This window comes from Mastigoproctus giganteus, chromosome 13 (assembly GCF_048544385.1).
Source record: "Mastigoproctus giganteus isolate SK-2022 chromosome 13, ASM4854438v1, whole genome shotgun sequence".
NCBI lineage: Eukaryota > Metazoa > Arthropoda > Arachnida > Uropygi > Thelyphonidae > Mastigoproctus > Mastigoproctus giganteus.
In genome coordinates this window covers 7,756,948-7,781,911 of record NC_143587.1, presented here as the reverse complement: position 1 = coordinate 7,781,911, position 24,964 = coordinate 7,756,948, and the positions used below count along the sequence as shown (strand labels likewise).

General features: G+C 37.2%; 1 protein-coding gene across 1 annotated transcript in view; it reads left to right on the top strand.

Moving 5' to 3' along the window:
• LOC150075748 (uncharacterized) overlaps positions 1-24,964 on the top strand; it is a 205,196-nt gene that overhangs the window by 68,871 nt on the left and 111,361 nt on the right. Inside the window, exons 4-5 of the mRNA XM_090387601.1 lie at positions 5,277-5,394; positions 10,488-10,897. Of these exons, the coding sequence (XP_090243727.1) occupies positions 5,277-5,394; positions 10,488-10,897 (528 nt within the window). The remainder of the gene's footprint in view (positions 1-5,276; positions 5,395-10,487; positions 10,898-24,964) is intronic.

The window sequence follows — 24,964 nt, the reverse complement described above, 5'->3', positions numbered from 1 at the left end:
GTTATACCACCAACTGAAAAAAAAAAACCATGCCCGACTAAACTGTGTCGAGTATGTACAAGAAATAAAAAAACATCGTGAAACATGCTATTATTGCCCAGTGTGCCAAGAGAAGCCAGCTCTTTGTGTAGAAGAATGTTCCAAAAAATATCACAAATAAACAATATTATTTTCATGAGTTTTAGTAATACACATTTCTTTCTGTATGTGTGAATAAAATATTTTTTTTTTTGTGAATAAATTTTCTGTTTTCTGACGCTGTGGTTGATTTTTCATTCTTATCCCAGAAACTCACTATCCATTAGTTGCACGTATTTGCTACAAATATACTCATAGCTGCGCATGAAAGACAAGTCGTACCAGTCCAATTTAACTCGTATGCAGCGTCCTGGGCCAGATCGCCAAATTTGAGCTAACTCGTATTTGGCAGTCAATGTGTTAAGGCTCTGAGAGGCATAAGTAAAATGAATGAGGATGAAATTTTCATGGTTATAAATGATACTAGAACTAGGGGCCATAATTTCAAGTTACGGGGGAGATGTTTAAATTGGATTGCAGTAAGTTTTATTTTAGCCAGTGAGTTATAAATTACTGGAATAAGTTACCTATGGCTTGGTAGAGGCTGACAGTTTGGGGAAATTCAAAGTTTGACTCAATAATTATCTACAGGAGGAGGGAAACGCATAGGTTGTCTATTTCCTTTTTTCTTATTAATTATTTGGGTTTTTTTTTTAATTTTCTTCTTATTATTATTTTATTTATTTATTTATTATTATTATTTTTTTTTTTTGGCTAGTGTAACATAAGCTATAGGTTTCCTTGCACCATGTGGCCATTGCTAATACTAATAACTTATATGCTTGAAAGCTACAGGTTTTAAGCGTAATGCTAAACTTCACCACCAAATGAGTGAATTCTGTCTTTAAAATAACTATTTCTTCATGGATTCATAGATTATTTCCATTATGAACTAACTTAATAGGAGTTGGATGCACGATGCTTAGATTTCAGAAAAGTTTTTGTTGCAGTCCTGCCTAATAGGTTGCTGTATTAGCTGAAGCATATCGGAATTACACTCAGCATCCCGAGGTGGCAGAGGATTGTTACAAATAGTTATTATTTAAAGTTGGCAAGCTTCATATATGGTGATCATCACAGTTTGTATAATGAGGACCACTATTGTTTATTATTGTTAAATGATAGCAATAGTGAATGTATTCACAATATAGTATTGGTGTGTAGATACACCATAGACAACTCTTAAGAAACTACAAAGTAGTTGTTGTAGGCATCATTTGCTCTTTCTCATATTGTGCTCTGCCTTCATGACGAGTTTCCATGATATTGCACTACCTCGAATAAGTAACGCTTCACTAATAGAGAAGACTATTGTTACTTATTCTCAGTTTGTAGATACTTTGTAGATACTACAACTACTTTGTAGTTTCTTAAGAGTTGTCTATGGTGTATCTACACACCGATATTATATAGATATTAAACGCATAATACATTAAGAGTTTGTGCATTAAGTTATTTTCAATATTGTCACAATATAGTGCAAGGAGGCTGTTTATTATTGTTAAATGATAGGATAGTAATAGTATTTGTGATATAGTGCATGGAAGCCACAGACTTTTGCTGCTCTAGCCAAAAAAAAAAAAAAATATATATATATATAGATAAGAAAGTACAAATTATGTGCTTCCCTCCTTGCATATGCAACCATCCAGTTAACTTTGAATTTATTCAAACTGTCAGCCTCAACTAACTGCAAAGGCAACTTGTTCCAGTAATCAAAGTCTTTCTGGCTAAAAGAAAACTTCCTACAGTCTTCTTCAGTAAACCTCTTCCCCTGTAATTTGAATTTGATGCCTAGTTTTGGAATTCTTTATAACAGTGAAAATTCCACCTTCTTTCATTTTACTAACCCAACTCAGAGCCTTATAAACCTCAATCAGGTCACTTCTGAAATGCCTGGTTGCCAAGCTTCTTCCTTTTTTTTCTTTTTCTTCTGTAGCCCACATAATCAGCCTTTCTTTGTATGGTAGCCCTTTAGCTGATCTCACCATGTGGGTTTCCCTGTTCTTTGGACCCTTTCAAGAAGCTCAGTGTCTTCTTTCAGATGAGGCCTTCATACTTCAACATTGTATTCCAAATGCATATCTTACAAGTGCCTTATATAGACGGATTATGATCTCCCTATCTCTATATCAGGATGATGTTTGATAAATTAACAGGACACCACGGGCTTTCCTGGCTGCCTGTTTGTGCTGCTCAGAAAACTTCATATCTGCCCATATTACAACTCCCAGACTCCTCTCTTCCTCTACAGTTTTTAATTAAATCCCACCAAGTGTATAATTTATTTTCAGGTTGCTATTCCCCAGATGTAAGATCTTGCATATTGCTGCATTGTGCACGTGGAAACATAAGTTTTTTGGAAATTTTTACCGTCTTGTTGATTAATTAACTCATTAAATTGTGTTTTACAAATAATTTAAATAGTCTTAGTCATGTTTGTTAGTTTGTTTTTAAATTTAGCTAGTGATTTTGTAAGTTATTACTTACTAATCATACCGCCATTGTATCGGTGTTTTGGCGTGAATGTTGTAGAATGTAACGAGTAGTGCAGAGGAATAGTAGGGTTTTAATTGTGATAAATAAGTAGCTCAAAGGTTCTAATTACTTGTTGGGCATATATCTTTTTTGTATTTAGCTAAGGAATTTTTACTTTTTAGCAAGGGTGTAACTAATTTAACAATTAGTTACACCCTTGTGTAACTAATTGTTATACCATAACAATTGTTATGGTATAGTGTAACGGATATCTTGAATTTGATAGTATAAGGTATAACATAAAACTTGATAGTGTAATATGTATCATCGCATTTAGGATTCTATTAGCTTAGTGTAGTATTATCAATTAATCGATTAAATTGTATTTAATGGGAAATCATGCTCCAGACTAGAGCAGCAAAGCAATGGGCACAAAGTAGGAGAGTGCTGTGGCTTGGAGGAGAACCAAAGGCAGATGATTCTTCAACACATCACAACCTAAAAAAAATGTACAACTTGTGAAATGTCTGCAGATCTTTTTGGAACAGGACATGAACCAGCCAAGGAGGATGTTGTGTGTGTGTGTGCGAGGTGCAAAGAGTGTGAAGAAATTAGGCACCAATTCAGTTTTGATTTATGAGAGTTTAGGAGGAGGGGTAGCCTTGGCCTCCCTAACTTTATTTGTGGCACCATTACAGATCAGCTTTTACCTGTTGTTGGATTCAGTACTCTTCATTGCTCTGTTACTATCCCATGCTTTCTTTTTCTGCTCTCTTTGACCAACCAGCTCAGCATTCACCCATTTCAGCCTACCCCCCCTTGCAATATTTTCTTAATGGTATGTATGTGTTCATGGCTTCTGTGATTTTTGCTTTAAAGGTATTGCATAATTGAAATGTGTTTGCCCTCACTCTACAATCCTCCCTGTGCCTTTAACTACTGCATCATCTTTCTTCATCTTCCAACTGATAATTTTGTGATCACTACCTGACAGTGGTTTCTGTAGTTTAAGCCCTGTGGGGTCATCTGATTTGTGAGTAATGATGAGGTTAAGAATATTCTCGCCCCTAGTATTTTCTCTGACTTGCTGGTACAAATATAAGCATCTAGTTTATTTTAAAAAAAAATTATATTATATAAAAAAAAAAAAAAAGAATAAAGGGATACGGAAACTGGAGAATCTGGAGAAATCATTGTGAACAAGCTCAGGTTGAGCTCCGTCACAATGATTTGCCAGGATTCATGGGTATTTGGAGAAAGGGCAGTTATGTTTTAATTCTACAAAGTATAATATTTTTTGTTTCAGAAGTCAGCATGATTCCTGTTGGTGATTGAGAAATTCCAAATACCTGATCAATCAAGGCTGATTCAGGGTCAATCAAGGTTATAAGCTGATTGTTAAGCTAATCTTGTGCATTGAGTGTAAGGTTTTCCTCCATGAGTTATTTTATTTATTTATTTCTTTTTCAGCCTGCACAACACAAATATTATCCCCTTAACACTGTTTTACAGACATAATACAACAATCAGATACAAGTGATACGCTTGAAGGTTATTAAATTAAGAAGGATTTGGAGGGTGGAATAGAGCTGAGGGGATGTAAATGAGAAATATTATATAATACACAAGTGACAAACTTGGAGGTTGTGAAATTAATAAAATTTGGGGTGGGAGAGGAATAGAGCTGAGGGGTGTAAATGAGAAATGTCTTGGATGTTATGACAAACATATATGAAGTTACTATGCAGAATAAGCAAGTGGCTGTGATGGCACATTGTCTTATCAGTGATTTACAACCTTTGCAATTAGGGTATAGTAAATTACTGATAGGATATATTTGTCATTCCATTATGCAAGTCAGCTGTTAGATTATATTTGGGATCTAATTCAGTTCTGGAGGTTACATGCAAAAGAAAGACGTTGAATTTCTTGAAAGGGAATTTCGAGAAGGTCATTGTTTTAAAAGGAGCTTATATGGTGAGAGAAAAAAAAGGCAGCTGTGTGAGGAGAGAGATTATGAAGTGTGGATTACAAGAGCTTGGTAACCAGGGAGAGGAGATCTAATTTAAGTGTATATGGCATTGAGGAAGGGGGAATTGAAAAATTTTAGTGCAGAATTGAGTTCTATAAAAAAAAAAAAAAAAAAAAAAAATTGACTAGTTTACAGATTATTTGTTCTCTGAAATTTGAGGCATTTTGCTCTGAAATTTTTTAGTGAGGAATGTGAAAAACTTATTCTACTTTTATTAAATACGTATCACATTTTATCTTATTTGTTATTCTGAATACTTCTCAATAAACAACACTGGTAGTAAAAATTTCTTCAGCATTTATTTACTTTTTTTTTTTTTGCTTTCGATTTTAGAATTCACTGACTTAAAAATTTTCTTTATTTATACAAAATTAGAATATTCTAGAAATACTTCACATGATTTATGAAAAATGTTCACAAGTTCCCTATAAAATATTCAAGAAAAAAAGTGCATTGTTGAATTTAGTTGACATTCAAAATATGTAAATTTGGTTTCCGGGCTTTCTCAGTTGATCCTTGTGTCATACTAGAATGTGTTTGATATTGACAAGACCCATAATTATAGTAGATATATCCCTTTTTTATGTCTATTATTTTTACATAATGTGAAAAATATTGAAAATGTTTTTCACATTGCATGAGTTATTGTATTGTCTTTCATTTAGTATGTTTTTTGTAAATAATTTAGGGAGGAAATGGATTCCACAAGCAGTTTTGAAAAAGATTTAAGTGATGATTGTGGTTTTCACAGAGGTACAAAGAGAAAGAAATCAGCTGAAGGCCCAAAGTTAAAAAAAAAACGGAAGGTGATAAAAACTTTTTTTGAGATAAAAAAATCTTTATAGCTTTAATTAACTAAATTATAAAATAGAGTGAATATGGCTTTCCTTAGCAACTTGAAAAACTTACAAATTTTGTTTTATTAATTGAAGGAATGTGAAAATGTACAAAAGTCAGATGTCCTCAAGTTTTACAAATGCTCTTGTATGCTTCTTTCATAATACGGCAGTGATCTCACTGGTAGTTGTATCCTGCAGAGCACAACCTTGTCTACTTAGTGTATGACTCATATAATCCAAATCTTCCGAACTCTACTGCCCCCAGACAACTGTAATGTTACAAAAGGAGCACAGTAGGCAGTTGCAGATTTTATAATGCATCTGTCATTTGGACTTCAGTAAACAAACTGTAGCTGTTTTTTTTATACAAAAGCTGCATTCCTGCCATTAATAAATCCTTAGCTTTGAATTTTTTAATTTGCGCAAATTATAATCATCTTGTATGCTTAAAGGGATTAATTATACTGTGTTCGGCAAGGTTCATGGTTATATGCAGGTATGCTCTAATCAGAATGAAACAACACTTCACTGTCTAGAGGTCAAACATTTGCTTAACTAATAGCTTCCTTTAGAATCAGATTGACAAATCTATAATATAATAATAGATTATACATTACATACCCTCTACCTTGGTGACTTCATTATGAAAAGGTTAAAATGCTTATATTTCCTACCTTGGCGACTTCATTATGAGTATGAGAAGATTAGAATGTTTATGTTGCTTTATAATGGAACACACAGATGACGACTGATAAGAAAACTTGCAAGACAAAGGTTGTTTTCCAAACAAGGTGTGCTTTATTTCCACGTAACCTGTCCAGGGTCAAATCACTTCAGCCAGTAAAGTAACTCTTGTTCAGACAGTAACCTTTGGTTTGAAATTTCCCTTATTAGTTATTGTCATCTAGTATTAACCATATGGCACAAGGAAGCCCAAGGCTTTTGCTGCACCAGACAAAAAAAATAATAATAATAATTAATTAAAAAAATAAATAAATAAACAAATAAAATAATATAATAATAGTGACTCCCAACTCATATAGGTATCTATCCAGCTGATCTTTGAATTTCCCTAAGCTGTCAGCCTCAATCGTAGAGGCAACTTAGTCCCCTAATGAGCTGCTTACTGTCTAAAAGAAAACCTTGCGATCCGGCGTAAATCTCTTTCCCTGTAATTTGAATTTATGGCCCTTAGTTCTGGAATTCATTTAGGATTGTGTGATTAATACGATTTATGATGATGGTGAAAATTTCACTGTTATTCATTTTATTTACTGCTCTCAGAACCTTATGCACTTCAGTCAAGTCTCCTCTGAGACATTATCAAACTCTGTTATCACATATTCAAAGTCTTTCCTCATATAGATGCCCTTTTACCAATCTTATCAGACAGGTTGTGCCAGTTTTTGCCAGTCCTTAAAGAAGCTTGATGTAATTTTTTTTTAGTTGTGGTCTCCTCACTTGAAAACAATATTGCAAGTGTGGCCTTACAATTGCCACACAGTGGGATTAAAGCCTCCTTATCTCTACAAGCAAATGCGTGATAAATAGTTAATAGGACATCATGGGTATTCCTTTCCACCTGTCTCCATTATGAAAATATCTTCGTGCCCAAGCTGAATCATAACTACCAAATACTGTTTTCATTTCAACCCAACTTGAGTTGGGTTGAAATGAAATGGTTTATCTAGTTTTTCTTTGAATTTATTCAAACTACCTACCTTCACCACAACATCAGATGGAAGTTTGTTCCTACAATCAACAACCCTTTGGCTGAAGACAAATTTCCATACATTCAATCTGCAACCATCCTTTGTCAACTTGAATTTATGTTCCCCTTTCATGTGTGTAGTCTGAGCAAGAGAAAGGATTCATCAGCACTGACTTACTCAATCCATTTAAGGCGTTGAACACCTAAATCAGATCTCCTAACAAGTGCCTAATCTCCCAGAAATTTCAGTTTGCAAAACTGAAGCCTTTCTTGGTAAGAGCATCCCACACTAGTCTTGTTACTCTTCTCCATACCTATTCCAACAGATCCACATCCTTCCTAAAATGAGGCTTCAGACCTGTATATAGTATTCCACATGAGTCATAATCATTGTCTTATTAGGCAATGATTAGGACTAGGTATAATCACCTACTGCTAAATTCTTGAAGTTTTTTTTCTGTAACTTTTTAAAGTGCATTAACCTACTAAAGCATGAGCTACAATGGCATGACAGCTCTCACCCTCCTCCTCAAATAAAAAGATTTTATTGCTGCCAGTGCATACTTTTTATTGTAACTTTTAAGGTACAGTATAAAGCAGATACCCTAATGATATTTCAGTGGAATTGGACTATTTGTTGTTTATACTAATCATTTTGGTTGAGGTATACAGGTAATTTTCTGAATTATAGAAAAGGCTGCATACATTAAAGTCTTGTATAGTGAAAATGTCTGATAGATTGTTAGCAGATAAGTCCTGGAAAGGGTATACTAATTAGACTTTCATTATAACAACATTAATTTAATACTTTACAAAGAAAAGTACACAAATGTTAAATACATCATAAGAGATTGAGACTGCTGTATATTCATTTCACATCTCCATCCAGCAGTTTGTGTTGCTCATCAGTTAACAGTGGGTTTGCTAAAAATATGTCATTTATTTATCTGTAAAGTTAACTTTTTAACTTAAAGGTAAATTGAGCAATGATTTTACAAAATCAAGGAAAAAAATTATATTACTGCCACATTTTAAATAGTATGGTAATTGAAAAGTTTTACATACTTAATTATGTTCACTTGTTTTTACTATAGAATTTCTCTGTTTAATACTATTAAATTTAATTTAATATTACTATTTTTTCTAGAATACTAATACCACTTTCTCACACTGCAAAAAAAGTTGAAATTTGAAAAGTGGTTGCACAGTGAGATTGATATAATTATTAAAATACTGTGTTTCAGAGGCAGTGCCTTTTTATTTGGATAATTAAATTCAGCATATTCAATTAAATAATTAAAATAATTAAATTCAATGTATACAGACTTTTGTGAAACAGTCATCATCATCAGCCATTTTCAATCCACTGCAGGATGAAGGCCTCTCCAGCAACTTTCCAGTTCTTTCTGTTTTGAGCACTGGCCATCCATTTACTACTCAAAAACTCATGAATTTCATCTATCCATCTCCGCCTTTGTCTTCCAGGTTTTCTTCTAGCTCCTCTTGGGTACCATTCTGTTATTTTCTTAGTCCATCTGTCATCATGTCTTCGAGCTATGTGTCCTGCCCAAGACCATTTTAGTTCTTTAGTTTTGATAAGAATGTCCTTTACTTGAGTTTGCTGCCTAATCCATGTGTTTCTTGTGAAACAGTAAATAAGCACAAAGCATATAATGAATGTGATGAGCATAATTCATTTTACATAATGATTCATCATATGTTTTTTTTTTTAATTGTTATTAAAATAATAAATTTTCTGTTTATACTCTGGAAGGCCACATAGGGTCAAAGGAGTTCACAAGCTAGGAAGAATACAAGAACATTGTCATATTTATCAGTAATGGCTTGAACTATGGTCAACTATGGATGCAAAAAATAATTTTGATATCATAAACTTGGATTTTAAGGAAAACTTTTGATACTGTTGCACATGGAAGATACAAATTTGAGCAGTGTGGCACTAAGGGCAACTTGCTACAATGAATAAAAGGATGGTTGAGTGGGAGAAGACAGAGTGGTAATCAATGGACCCTGCTCTTCGTGGACTAGTGTTATTAGTGGAGTACCCCAGGGTTCAGTGTTGAGCCCATTGTTGTTTTGTATATTTATCAATGATATCAGAAGGTATATCAGGCTTAATGTTAAAGTTTACAGATGGTACAAACGTTGGCAGGGATGTTAATGACAGTATGCTACTGCAACAGGATCTAGAAAAGTTGGGCAGATGAGCTGAGAAGTAGCAACTGAAGTTTAACATTGACAAATGCAAAGTACTCTATATTGATAGCAGTAACCCCAGAGAAACGTACCAACTGTGTGGTACTACACTCGGATGTAGAGAATGAAAATGTCCTGAAGCTAATGGTGCAGTCAGATATGAAGTTTTCTGAGCAGTGCAGGCAGGCTCCCAGAGCAGGTCATGGGGGTCTTGTCAATGATATATAGGAATTTTGCTAGCAGAGATAAGGAAGGAGGTGATTATCTCCTTGTATAAGGCAGTGGTCAGGCCACACCTTGAATACTGCATACAAGTCTGGAGGCCTCATTTTAGAAAGGATATAGAGTTGCTAGAATGAGTACAAAGAAGAGCAACAAGATTGGTGAGAGGAACAAAGGGTCCTCTTACCAAGAAAGGCTTAAGTTCTGCAAACTGCAACGTCTGGAGACTAGCCACCTGTGAGGTGATCTGATTGAGGTGCATAAAGCTTTGAATAGTTTGAGGTGGCTCAATGCTGATGGGATTCTTCCTCTTGTTCAGATTATAAATCTGATGGGGCATCAATTCAGATTGAGGAAAGGCAGTTGTAGAATACATGTGCAGAAATTTGCCTTTAGCCAGCAGATAGTTGATTGCTGGAACAAATTTTCATCTGTTGTTGTGGAAGTTGATAGCTTAAATAAATTTAAGGAAGAACTGAACAAGCTTTTGGAACAAATGGATGGTGAAACGGGAATTTTTTTTGGCTGATTCTGTGTAAGCTTGCTTTCTTGCATCATATGCCTCTCCTAATGCTAACTCAAATGCATGTACAAATGTATACTCGTGTTTAATCACTCAGCAATGAGAGGTGAGTTGTTTTTCAAATGTCTGTATATAGTTTAGTTATAAGAAGAAGTTGTGTGTGAAATAGTATTTTAATAAATTGCTTGTATCATATTATAGTTAAAATGTTTTATTTCCAATATTGTTAATCAGATGTCTTCGCAGATGAATAAAAATTGAGAATGTTGTTCGAAATTCTAGAATCAACAATTATTTGTATGTTTTTATATATTTTTTATTTTTTTATAATGAAGTTAAATTATCTTGCTTTATTTTCATATTTAAAAAATACTTTCTGTTTTTAAGAATGAAAAGGAATTTGATTCAGATAATGATAGTGAAGATTCGAAGAGCAGTAATATGACCTCATCAGGGGATGAGCCCTTAATTAAGATATCAAAGAAAGCTTGCTACAAGTCTGAAAGCCATGTAGGTAATTCCAGTTCAAAAGAAGATATAGATGAGGTATCAGACCTGAGTGACGGAAAAGACTCTGAAGAAGAGGAAGAAGAAGAAGAACTTCTAACGAGTGTATCAAGTAAAGTGAAAAAACAGTTATTAGGTAATTCTGATAGTGATACTGATAAAAGCAGTAATGCACAATTAAAGAGATCCACTATTAAGAAAAGTACAGAAAGAAAAAAGTTATCAGCGTTGCTTGAAAGTGATGATTCTGATGACAGTACATTACCTCTTGAATGTGATGAATTTAATAGGTATGTTTCCGTATAGTTTCTTATTTTATTTTTATATTTGTTTAGGGATTTCAGTAAAAGTAAAAATACTTGCATCTTTTTAACTGAGTTAATGTGGTTTAATACCTATAATAACGTAAAATAAAACATCTTCTTTTACTTGAAGGTATGCACATAGAACATGACTTTCTTTTCTCTGCAATTGACAATAGCAATTCCTCCTCCCCCAGAGACCACTGTAGTCACCTTTACAAAAGCAAAAACCCTTCTCTTTACCCTTGATGGTAGTTACATCTTTAAGTAAATCCCTCATCGGTATACTGATCAATGTCACCTAGTGGTTCCTTTATCTGAAAATTATTAATGCATGAATAATCACTGCTGATAATCAGATCAAAAGTATTACTCCCTCTGGTTGCCCCTCGAATATGTTGCTGTAGAAAACAATCCTCCAATAAATCCACAAAAGTCTTGCTATTGTGCGAGTGACCAACCACAAGTTCCAGTCAATATCTAGAAAGTTAATATCCCCCATCACAAGACATTCTGATTTACTAGCCCACTCTATTTCTCTGCACAACTGTTCATTGTACTCATCAGAGTCACTAGGCCTATAACATGCTCCTACTCTCATTTTCCCTTTCCCAGTGTTTACGTTACACCAAACAGACTCAACATTGCACTGTCCACCCTTGTCAACTGGATGCACTTCCTTAGATTTTGTGTGTTTCTTAACTAACAGCATAACCCCCTCTCTCTTCCTACCCTGTCTATACTTTCTGTACACATTGTACTCCCCAAATTCATATTCTGCACTGCTTATATCGGTGTGATAGATACCACGTCTCTGATATCCCAACAATATCTGCTTTTGATGCCTTGATCAGCACTTCAAATTCATCAAAGTTATTTACTATACTTCCAGCATTGGTGTACATGCAAGTATACATGCACCTGTTCTTACTCTTAGTTACCCTAACACAGCCCATGTATTTACATGTTCCATGATGACTCTCAGCAGCTCTTGAAATCCCCAGCAACATGCTCTCTAGGCTGCTGCTCATTACAATAGAAGCAGTACAAGAATCACTTTCGACTCTGCCTGCAGCTATTGTTACTCTTTTAGTCTGTGAATCCCCCAAGCTGTGGTCTATTTTATTTATTGTAGTTTCTCCAGTTGTACTAAAGAGAGAAACAGATTATACTGTATAATGTACAAAATACACTGTACAAAGTGCATGCATTTAGTATGTAGGCCTGAATACACAATTCTAAAAAACAGTTGTTGAATCCAAGAAAAATCAGTTGAGCAATTAAGTAGTCCCTAGAAAATTACTTATTAAAATTAACACAACTACGTAACATTCATTTTTGCTTCTTTCATTTGTTGTTGCAAAAACTAAATTTTGCTGATGAACTCTAAGACTAATTGTATAAATTGGAGCAGTTTGTCATTAGGAGGAAGTAACTACGATAGATGAAGGGATTGTCAAGTGATAGGATACAAAGGATGGTTATAAATGGCCGCCGCCCTTCATGGCCTAATCCAAAGTGGAAGTGCACAGGGGGTTGGTTGGGCCCTCTTACTGTTTTTAATGTTTATTAATTAAATTGATGTAGTAGTAGTAGTGGCATGTGATACAAGAAAGCAAGTGTATGAGCTTATGCAGCATCAGCCAAAAAAAAAAAAAAAAAAATCACACCATTCCCTCCAAATGCCCATCCAGTTCCTCCTTAAATTTATTCAGCCTATCAACTTCCACAACGACAGATGGAAGTTTGTTCCAGCAATTAACCACCCGCTGGCTAAAGGCAAATTTCCGCACATCTATTCTACCTCTGTCCTTTCTTAATTTGAATTTATGCCCCCTTAGGTTCGTAATCTGAACAAGTGGAAGGATCCCATCAGAATTCAGCGTGCTGAACCCATTCAAGGCATTATACACCTCAATCAGATCACCACGCAGGTGCCTAGTCTCCAGCCACTGCAATTTGCTGAACTTAAGCCTCTCTTGATAAGAGGATCCCTTCATTCCCCTCACCAATCTTGTTGCTCTTCTCTGTACACGCACAAGTAAATCTACATCCTTCCTAAAATGAGGCCTCCAGACCTGTACGCAATACTCAAGGCATGGTCTGACCATTGCCTTATACAGAGGGACAATCACTTCCTTTTCCCTGCTAGCAAAATTCCTATATATCATTGACAAAACCCCATGACCTGCCCTGGCAGCCTGTCTGCATTGCTCAGAAAACTTCATATCTGACTGCACAATTACTCCCAGGTCTTTTTCATTTTCTACCACCTTAAGTGTAGTACCACACAGTTGGTACTTTTCTCTCGGGTTACTTCTACCCATATGCAGTACTTTACATTTGCCAAGGTTAAACTTCAGTTGCCACTTCTTAGCCCATCTACCCAAATTATCTAGATCCTGTTGCAGTAACACACTGCCATTACTGTCATTAACAAACCCGCCAGCCTTTGTATCATCTGCAAACTTCGACACTAAGCCTGATATACCTTCATCAATATCATTGATAAATATACAAAACAACAGTGGACCCAACCCCGAATCCTGTGGGACTCCACTAATAACATTAGACCACGAAGAGCAGCACCCATTGATTACCACCCTCTGTCTTCTCCCACTTAACATCCTTTTATCCATTGTAGCAACTTGCCCTTAATACCATTCTGCTCCAATTTGTACAATAGTCTTCCATGTGCAACAGTGTCAAAAGCTTTCCTGAAATCCAAATATATGATATCAAAATTATTTTTTGCATCCAGTTCCTTTGTAACCACATCATAATATCCTATCAAATTTGTCAGACAAGACTTTCCCTTAACAAACCCATGCTGCCTCTGAATTATTGCTGCAGTCTTGTCTAGATGATCCTGCAATGCATCTTTAACCAGTGACTCCATTATTTTACTCGGAACAGAAGTTAAACTAACTGGTCTGTAATTACTCGTGTCACCCTTCGATCCCCCTTTGTGAATTGGGGATACATTTGCACATCTCCAGTCCGTGGGAACCTCCTCTGAGTCCAAGGGTGCTCTCATAATTATGGCTAAGGGTTTGCATTGTTGCTTTGCTGCCTCCTTTAATATAACTGGATAGATCCCATCCACCCCAGGTGCTTTTCTTATGCTTAACTTCAACAATTTCTTCTCCGCTTTGCTCTCAGTTATAAAATCATTAAGTATCCTGCTACAATTTGATAACCTTCTGCCATTTTCAAACCTTAATAATTCCCCATGTGTGAATGTAGATGCAAAATACTCATTCAGTTTGTTTGCTATCTGAGCAGGATCATCAACAGTCGAACCATCAATGTCAAGTAGACCAATCAGATTCATCCCCTTCCTTTTAGAGTTTATATAAGTAAAGAAATCCTTGTTGTTTTTCTTAGCATCTTTTGCCAAGTATTTCTCGTAATCTGCCTTTGCCTGCCTAACCTCCTTTGTGACCTGATTACAGATTAGCTTATATCTGCCATAGGCTTCTGAGTCGCTTGATAATTTATATGCATCCCATGCATTTTTCTTCTCTGTTACGAGTCTCATTAGTTCGTTAGATAACCATTTAGGCCTAAACCTTGAACAATATTTCTTAATAGGTATTAAACTTTTAGTAGCATCCACAATTAATTCCTTGAATGCTTCCCACTTAGAATTTACTGTTGGTAACATCGTCAGTTGATCCCACTGTACAAAATTTAAAAACTCTCTGAGACCATTGTACTCACCTTTACGGAAGCAAAAACCCTTTCCTTTACTCCTGATGGTAATTAAATCTTTAAGTAAATCCCACATCAGTACACTGCCACCTAGTGGTTCCTTGATCTGCAAATTCTAAATACACGAATGATCACTGCTGATAACCAGATCAAGAGTATTACTCTCTCTGGTTGCCTCTCAAGCGATTGTTTTCTGGCTGCAGAAAACAGTCATCCAATAATGTAGATATTTCAAGTTTGATGGCTAAATTTTCTAATGATACAAAGGTGGCACAGTGATGGGTAATGATAACAAGATGTGCTACTTTATATAAATTAAACAAATGGACTTTAAAATGGCAATTGAGGTTTATCAGTGATAAATGCAAGATACTGCATTTGGGTAGCAGTAATCTTAGAGTAACATACCTTTTGAGAGGTAGCAATCTAAAGTAGTGGAGTATGAGTTTGGTCCTTGAGGGTGTCGCAGAAATTCTCTCAGATATGCCAAGCTGTGCTTCCTACCTGGGAGTTCAAAATGCTGATGGAACTAATATTTGGGTGACACTCAAGTCAAGTGGACCTAATTACGTCAAAGTCCAGTTGATCTATGCCAGCCTAGATATAATCCCCATGTGCAAGTCCTGAAATACAGCACCTAGCACACTGTGGGTGACTACCCAGGTGTTAACCAACTTAAGCAAGGGTCGAAGTGTGGCGCCCACACTACACTGGCCCCTCTGTGTTACCAGCAATACTAGGTGGTAGATGACTCTCATCATCCAGTCAGTACCACCACTGTTCTTATTGGAGGATTGAAGTGTTGGAATTCTTGTTTAGTCTGCAGAGCAAAGCTCTGGTAAATCCTTCCCCCCGTCCCTTCTGTCAGCAGTATGATTGATGTCTTTTGAGGTTATTATGGACATCCTGGTGAGATCCAATCTTCCTTACATTACGAGAGTACAGCTCTAAAATGGTGTTCACATGCTGGCCGCTAGTTAGTACACCAGACCGAACCTATTGGTTCTAGGAGGCTTCCAGATCAGTTAGTGTATAATCTCACTGCCTGTACTGTGCCAGATAGTGACTGGAGGGGATCCGAGTAGTGTATGGGGGGGGGGGGGAATTATTGAGGCCACATTACGTCAGAAGGTTGGGTATGTTTACGTCATATCAAAGAATTTCATTATTTCATACAGCATGTCCTTCCCATGTTTTCTTACTACTGAATTCATCAAGATTTGTCAAACTAATAGAACAAACTTATCTACGAAAAGAAATAAAATCTCCCAAACACTTCTGCATTCATTTCACAAATATATGTGGTCCCAGTTCTAATCTCGATGATGTCCATTTCCACTTACAGTCTGCCAAATCCAGTGTACCTTTTCAGACAAAATCTCAATTATCAGTTGATTCAATCTCTCCTGATATCAGTTGTCCATATTATTTGTTGTATGATTCCTTTTCGCTTCAAAGGTGGTACTTGTGCATATGCCCATTCCGATATTTCCTGTCAGAGACTTAGTAATTTAGAATAGTAATTTTAAACTTAGTAATGACGTTGTAGAGCGAATATCATCTTTTAAGGGCACAAAAGGTGATATAGTTGTACACGTTGGCACTAATAATATTAAGAGTAGGAGACCGGCAGAATTACTTAACAAGTACAGGTCACTGTTGAACAAAAGCCGAGAATTAGGGTTGAATTTGAAAGTGTCTGCAATTCTGCCCAGACACGATAGGAGGGAGTATATGATGAGAGCCTTGTCGATCAATTCGGCCCTGGAAAGATTGTGCAAGGCTCAAGGGGTAGAATTTTTTTCAGCCTGGACTGTACTTGTTAACAGGAGAGATTGCTTCTACAGGGATGGGATACACTTAAATAGAAAGGGTGCAAGAATATTTGCTGATGCTATCGAGGCAGTGTTAGATGGGTCGGAAAACTGCTAGCTTGGGGGGAGACAAAGACCAATAGATTGACAGTAGCCACTGGCAGAGGTGAAAGAGATTCTTGCACTGCTTCTATTAGAATGAGCAGAAGCCTGAAAAACAAGATGCATGGTATTTCAGAGACTGCTGGGAGCCATTGCGGTACAAGTAAACACATGGGTTGTGTTAGGGTAGCTAAGAATAGAAACAGGTGCAGGTATACTTGCGTGTACACCAATGCTAGGAGTTTAGTAAATAAATTTGATGAATTTGAGGTATTGCTCAAAACATCGAAGGCAGATATTGTTGGGATATCAGAGACGTGGTGTCACACAGATATAAGGGATGCGGAACTGCAATTTGGGGAGTACAACGTCTACAGAAAGGATAGACAGGATAGGAAGGGGGGAGGTGTTATGCTATTAGTTAAGAAACACATAAAAACCAAGGAAGTGAAGCCAGTCGACATTGCTGGACAGTGCAGTGTGGAGTCAGTTTGGTGTGACATAAACATTGGGAGATCAAAATTGAGAGTAGGAGTGTGCTATAGGCCTAATGACTCTGATGAGTATAATAAGGAACTGTACAGGGAAATAGAGTGGGCCAGTAAATCAGAGTGTGTTATAATGGGAGATTTTAATTTCCCAGATATTGACTGGATTTTGGGGGCTGGTTACTCACACACTAGCAGGGCTTTTGTGGATTTATTGGATGATTGTTTTCTACATCAGCATGTTCGGGAGGCAACTAGAGGGAGTAATACTCTTGATTTGATTATCAGCAGTGATTCTTCATGCATTAAGAATCTGCAGATAAATGAACCACTAGGTGGCAGTGATCACAGTGTTCTGAAGTGGGATTTACTCAAAGAGGTAACTGCCATTAGGGGTAAAGGGAAGGGTTATTGCTTCCGTAAAGGCGACTACGATGGACTGAGACAGTATTTAAATTCTATACAGTGGGACCAACTGATGATGTTACCAACAGCAAATTCAAAATGGGAAGCATTCAAAGAACTTATTTTGGAAGCTACTAGGCTTTACATACCAACTAAGAAATATTGTTCAAGGTTTAGGCCAAAATGGATGTCAGATGAACTAATGAGGCATATGGCAGAGAAGAAAAATGCATGGCATACATACAAATTAACACATGACACAGAAGCCTATGATAGATACAAGTTGATATGCAACCAAGTTACAAAGGAGGTTAGGCAGGCGAAGGCAGATTACGAGAAATCCTTGGCAAGGGATGCAAAGAAAAACAGCAAAGAGTTCTTTACTTATGTAAACTCTAGAAGGAAGGGGATGAATCAGATTGGTCCACTTGATATTGATGGGTCAAGTGTTGATGATCCTGCTCAGGTAGCTAACAAACTAAATGAATATTTTGCATCGACATTTACACATGAGGAGTTATTCAGCGAGGGGAATGCCAGAGGTGTATTCAACTCTAGCAGTAAGCTACAGAATCTTGAAATAACTGGGAGTAAAGTGGAGGAGAAACTGTTGAAGATAAACACACGAAAGGCACCCGGGGTGGATGGGATCTATCCAGTTATATTAAAGGAGGCAGCAAAGGAAGTAAGCAAACCCTTAGCCATAATTATGAGTGCTTCCTTGGACTCGGGGGAGGTACCCATAGACTGGAAATGTGCAAATGTGACCCCAATTCACAAAGGAGGATCAAAGGCTGACACAAGTAATTATAGACCTGTGAGCTTAACTTCTGTTCCAGGAAAATTAATGGAGGCACTGGTTAAAGAAGCACTGCAGGATCATTTAGACAAGACTTCAGTTATAGCTCAGACACAGCATGGTTTTGTTAAGGGGAAGTCTTGCCTGACCAACTTGATTGGATACTATGATGCAGTCACAAAAGAACTGGATGCAGGGAATAACTTTGATATTATATACTTGGATCTTAGAAAGGCTTTTGATACTGTTGCACATGGAAGACTGCTACACAAATTGGAGCAGTGTGACATTGGAGGCAAATTGCTGCTATGGATAAAGGGGTGGTTGAGGGGGAGAAGACAGAGAGTGGTGATCAATGGACACTGCTCATCGTGGACTGATGTTATTAGTGGAGTCCCTCAGGGCTCAGTGTTGGGTCCATTATTGTTTTCTGTATTTATAAATGATATTGATGATGGTATATCGGGCTTAATGTCCAAGTTTGCAGACGATACAAAGGTTGGCAGGGTTGTCAAGGACACTACTGACACTATGCTGCTGCAACAGGATCTGGAAAGGTTGAGCAGATGGGCTGAGAGGTGGCAAATGAAGTTTAACATTGACAAATGTAAAGTACTACACATGGGAAACAGCAACCCCAGAGCAACATATCAACTCTGTGGTACAACACTGACAGTGGTAGAGAATGAAAGGGACTTGGGGGTGGTTGTGCAGGCAGATATGAAGTTCTCTGAGCAGTGCAGACGGGCTGCAAGAGTAGCTCATGGAGTATTGTCAATGATATACAGGAATTTTTCCAGCAGGGATAAGGAGGTGATTATTCCATTGTATAAGGCGATGGTCAGGCCACACCTAGAGTACTGTATACAGGTCTGGAGGCCTCATTTCAAGAAGGATGTAGAGCTGCTGGAACGAGTACAGAGAAGGGCAACAAGATTAGTGAATGGAACAAAGGGGTGCTCTTACGAAGAAAGGCTTAAGTTTTGCAAATTACAGTGTCTGGAGACTAGGCACCAGCGAGGTGATCTGAGGTGTATAAAGAGGTGTATAAAGCCTTGAATGGTTTAAGCATGCTCAATGCTGATGGGATTCTTCCTCTAGCTCAGAAAAATCACCTGAGAGGGCATAAATTCAAATTGAGGAAAGACAGATGTAGGATAGACGTGCGGAAATTTGCTTTTAGCCAGCGGGTGGTTGGTTGGTGGAACAGACTTCCATCCCTTGTGGTGGAGGTTGATAGCCTAAATAAGTTTAAGGCTCAGCTGGACAGGTATTTTGAACGAACAGAGGGGTGAAGTGGAAGTGGTTTTTTTTTTTTTTTTTTTTTTTGGCTGATGCTGCATAAGCTTGCTTTCTTGCATCAAATGCCTCTACTAATGCTAATGCTAATCTCCTCTTTCAATCTTCTCTGGCTTAAAATCTCTCTACCACATTCTGTCAAATTCATCTGTTGCCTCTATCATTCTTCCAACTTCACTAATCGCTTTGAACTCTTTGAAACTTGACTTTCGTGGGTGCCTCCATAGCCAGGTGGGAAGGAGCAGCAGTGCATAGCACACGCTTCTTGATTAGACCGGGGTTCGAGCCCGTCACCACCAAATATGGAGGATGCGGAAAGGTCAGGGAATGACCACCGCATATGCCGGAGCAATATGGCCTTAGTTGCTAATGCTCCTAAAAAACCAAATACAGTGAAACTTCTCCTAACGGACACCTCCTGTTAACGGACATCTCTCTACAACGGACATTTTCAAATTCCCCAACTCACCTCCATTGGTTTTAACGTGTTTGCAGCTTCTGTCTAGCGGACATTCTCTGTAATGGATGCGGACAGGCAATCTGCACTGTCTCGTTTAGATTAGCACTTAATTTGATGTCCCCATAACAGACAGCGGGAGAGCTCCCGGCCCTTTTTCTAGGAACGTTTCTTCCACGTATTGCCTCAATCGTGTGTTTATTTTTTATTTCCGATTTTCTGAATTTTATCAAGGTTTACGTCGTGGTTCTAAACTCTTTTTCAGGAATTTTAAGGCACGTGTAAAACTTCTGATGAATTCGGTGTGTGCTGGGGTGGGGGAATATGGTCGGCCTTTCGTCTTTTCAGTTTTGTTAGGTGTCGTGTGAAGTGCGCAATATCTTCTCGTAAACATTTAACTTTTAAAGATAGTCGAACTCATTAATGCGTATGATCGGCAAAAAATAGTGTTCGCAATCTCGCTGTAAAATTCAAAATCGGGAAGACGCAGGTAAGCGACATCCTAAAGAAAAAGAATGAACTGCTCAAACAATTTTGGCAACACGGTAATGATCAGGTTCAAAAATCATTCCCGAAAACTGTTGGACTTCAAATTGACAATGCTACGTACGTGTGGTTTTGTCGCGCACGTGCTAAAAAAAATTCCTATTAATGGGCCTATTATTAGGGAAAAGGCTTTGGAGGTTGCGAAATCTATGGGAGTAAATGAGTTCAAAAGCTTCTGTGGGATGGCTAGACAAGTTCAAAACTCGGCATTAAATTTCTTGGAAAACCGTAAGTGGTGAAGGTGGATCTGTTGATACTGGGATTGTAACAGAGTGGACCATCAAATTGGAAGATTTATGTCATGATTTTGAAACTAAGGATATTTACAACTGTGATGATATCACAGGGTTGTTTTTTAAAGCTCTTCCTGAAAAAACAATGAGTCTAAAAAACGAAAAGTGCCAGTGCGGAAAAATTTCTAAGGAAAGCTTGACTGTACTATTGTGTACGAATATGCTGGGAGACTTTGAACAACCTCTTGTTATAGGAAAACCACAAAATCCTCGTTGTTTCAAGGGCATAAAGTTGAATCTTTTGAATGTTGACTGGAAGTCAAATAATAAAGCGTGGATGATACGAGATATCATGAGCGAATGGATAAGTCACTTTAACCAAAAACATGATTCGTCAAAACAGAAAAATTATTCTTTTCATGGATAATGCTGCATCTCGCCCGCACATTGAATTGTCCAACATTCAAATCGTTTTTCTGCCACCAAACACATCTCCAGAGTGTCAGCCCTTGGATCAAGGGATAATAAAAAATTTTAAACTTCACTACAGAAAACGTGTTTTAAGACATCTCATTGCAAACATGAACGATGTAACAATGCGAGTGACTTTGCAAATAAACTCAGCATCCTAGATGCGATTCAATGGATTTCCTCTTCAGTAAACGCAATTAGAAAACAAACTGTCGTGAACTGTTTTGTAAAGTCTGGCTTCTCAAATGCAAAAATTGAAGTTGTGAACAGCAATGTAGAGCACCAAGAAGAACAAGAACTTCAACATCTATTGATAATGTACGATACTTCAGCTACAAAGTGACCCTGGCTTCAAAGGTATAGACTCGAACCTCACTACAGAAGATGGTGCTCTAGATATAAACGACATTATCATCGATATTTTTCAAGAAGTTCCTCACGAGGATGAAGAAATGGAAGGAGGTCATTCTGTCGAAGAACATATTAACGACGAACCACCGATGAAAATAGAAGAAGCGCTCATACAAATCAATCGTTTAAAAATGTTTTTCGCCGCTGAAGAAGATACTGAAGGACTTTCGATGGCTTCTTCATTCCAAACAAATGTTGAAAACAAAATTATCAGCCGGAAGAAGGTGCAGAAGAAAATAAGTGATTACTGTGTGTATTTTTCTTAAGATAAAGTCATAATATGCATAGCACAATTGTATGTATATTATTTACAAAAATATTGTTCAAAATCTGTATATATTTAATTTAATTTTACATTAAACGTTTAATGATTTTTCTTTCTTTCTTTCTTTTTTTTTTTCTCCCTCAGACTTCTTGTTAGCGGACACTTCTCTCTAACGGACAGATTTTCATTCCCCATGGCTGTCCGTTAAAGGGAAGTTTCACTGTAACAAACAAACTTGACTTTCTCCAGTCCAACTTCCCTAACAGTGAGGTAATTTTCCTTGGTGATTTTAATGCTCACAACTCCAGCTGGCTTCCGTTTTCTGGTCATACGGACCAAGCTGGTCGAGATGCTGAAGCTTTTGTAATTACTAATGACCTCACGCATATTGTTTATTTACCTACCAAAATACTGGTAGGTAAATAAACAATATGCAACAAAATAAACAACTGGACAATCCTAACCAGCCAACATTTTTCATCTTTTTTCTCACAAACAACCCTTCTAAGTACACGGTCAAGGTGAGTGGTCCTCTAGTCACCTCAGATCACAACTTGATGATGGTCTCTTCTCCAATGGAGCCTTTTTCTCGTGGCCATTCTCAACCTCATGATATTTGGCATTACAAGAATGCAAAATGGAATGGGATAACCTGTGAGATTTCTTTTCCTTTGGCGGATTACTGTTTCAAATCTTCTGATGTCAACATTTGCTCAGATCATGTCAGTGAAATTATTCTTGTAGGGACAAAATCCTTTATTCTACGCCCCACCTTAAAATCTCATCTTTTATCTGAACCTTAGTTGTCCAGTAAATGTGTTAATTCTGTTCAAGAGAAGAATGTTGCATATCGAAAATGAAATTGGAGATTTGTATCCAAATCTCCAATTTCATTTTCTGCCTATGCCAAAGCTTACAACAATTGTAAAGCAGTTATTAATTAGTCTAAATTAGATTTCGAACAGGCTAATAGTAGAAAACATGTTTCTTGTTTAAATGGTTTTATTTGGCAGGAGACCAGAATGCTGGTCTCCTGCCAAAGCTATTGCTTGCAAATTTTGCCCATCTCTATTCCCACCTCTGTTAAAACCAGATGGTTCTATTGCCACTTCAGCCAAAGATAAAGCTGACCTGCTAGCATTATATCTTTCTTCCAACTCGTGTATTAATGATCTTGGTAAACCACCTCCCACCATTCCCAGTAGTTCCATTTAGCGCTCCCTGTGGTCTTTCGTAAAAGGATGTCAGAAGGATTTTGAACAATCTTGATACTAAGAAAGCTCCAGGTCCTGGGGCTATTTCTCCACTTGTTCTTAAAACCTGTGTTGCTTAACTTACTTGTTTTCTCTGTCACCTTTTTCACTTTCTTATTCCAAAAGTGTTTTCCCTTCTGCTTGGAAATTTGCTCATATCCAGCCGGTTCCTAAAAAGGATGACAAATTCCTCCCATCCAATTATTGCCTACATTTACTTCTACTCTTTCTTAAAGTAATTGAGAAATTAATTAACTGCAAAATTTTAAAACTCTAGAAACTTTCCATCTGATCAACGATAACCAGTATGGATTCTGTCAGTGTCAATCCACTGGTGATATTCTGGCTTATATTAACCATCTGTGGACAAATTCAATGTAAAAGTTTGGTGAAACTTAAGCAGCTGCTTTCGATCGTGTTTGGCATAAAGGTCTTCTGAATAAGGATCCATCAACTGTTTTTTGTAATTGGGTATCCAATTTTCTCTCTGGCCACTGACTTCGGTGATGGTAGATGGCTCTCTGTCTTCTAACTTCCCCACTAATGCTGGTGTTCCTCAAGGTTCAGTTCTTTCTCCCACTCTTTTCCTCTTGTATATTAATGACCTCCTTCCATTGACTGGAAATCCTGTTCGTAGTTTTGCTGATGATAACACATTGCATTCCACCTTCAACTTTTTGAATATCTGCTACCAATTTCCTAAATGCCGATTTCCAGTAATTCTCCAGTGGGGCAAGGATAACTTGGTTGATTTCAGTCCTTCTAAAACACATTCCTGTCTTGTATCTTGCAAAAAAGATTCTTCTGTTCCTATGCTTATCTTCGACGAGACTCCAATTTTTAGGCAAGATCATATTAGCATTAGCATTAGTAGAGGCATTTGATGCAAGAAAGCAAGCTTATGCAGCATCAGCCAAAAAAAAAAAAAAAAAAAAAAACCACTTCCACTTCACCCCTCTGTTCGTTCAAAATACCTGTCCAGCTGAGCCTTAAACTTATTTAGGCTATCAACCTCCACCACAAGGGATGGAAGTCTGTTCCACCAACCAACCACCCGCTGGCTAAAGGCAAATTTCCGCACGTCTATCCTACATCTGTCTTTCCTCAATTTGAATTTATGCCCTCTCAGGTGATTTTTCTGAGCTAGAGGAAGAATCCCATCAGCATTGAGCATGCTTAAACCATTCAAGGCTTTATACACCTCTATCAGATCACCTCGCTGGTGCCTAGTCTCCAGACACTGTAATCCCCAATATATCTCTATTGGGGATTACCCTGACTTCTAATCTCTCTTTGGCATAAGCACATTACTAATATTGCTTACTCTGCATCTAAAAAACTGGGTTTTTTCTTTTGCTCTCAGCGTTACTTTTCTTCCAAACAGCTATCTACTATACAAATCTGAAATCTGCCCTACCGTGGAATATTGTTCCCATATCTCGGGCGGTGTCCCCAAAACCTCTCTCAGGCTTCTAGATTAAATCGTGTAACAGTCTCTCTCCACTCCTTGTATTAGTATTAGCAATGAAGAGACTCTGTAAGGATAGTTCATCTATCGGCTGGTTGATGCACTATCCTTTATATAGTGCACTGCTTTGGTATCATAATTGCTAAGGTAGTGTTCATAAAGTAGTGCATTTGAGCTGAAGTGAGTTTTGTGGCTGTTTACATTTTCATTAAAATGTGTAAGCGAATGGTTGCTCTGCATAGAATGGTTTGTATTTTCTGTTAATATTGGCAATGGCCACATGGTGCAAGGAAGTCTATGGCTTATGCTCTACCAGCCAAAAAAAAAAAA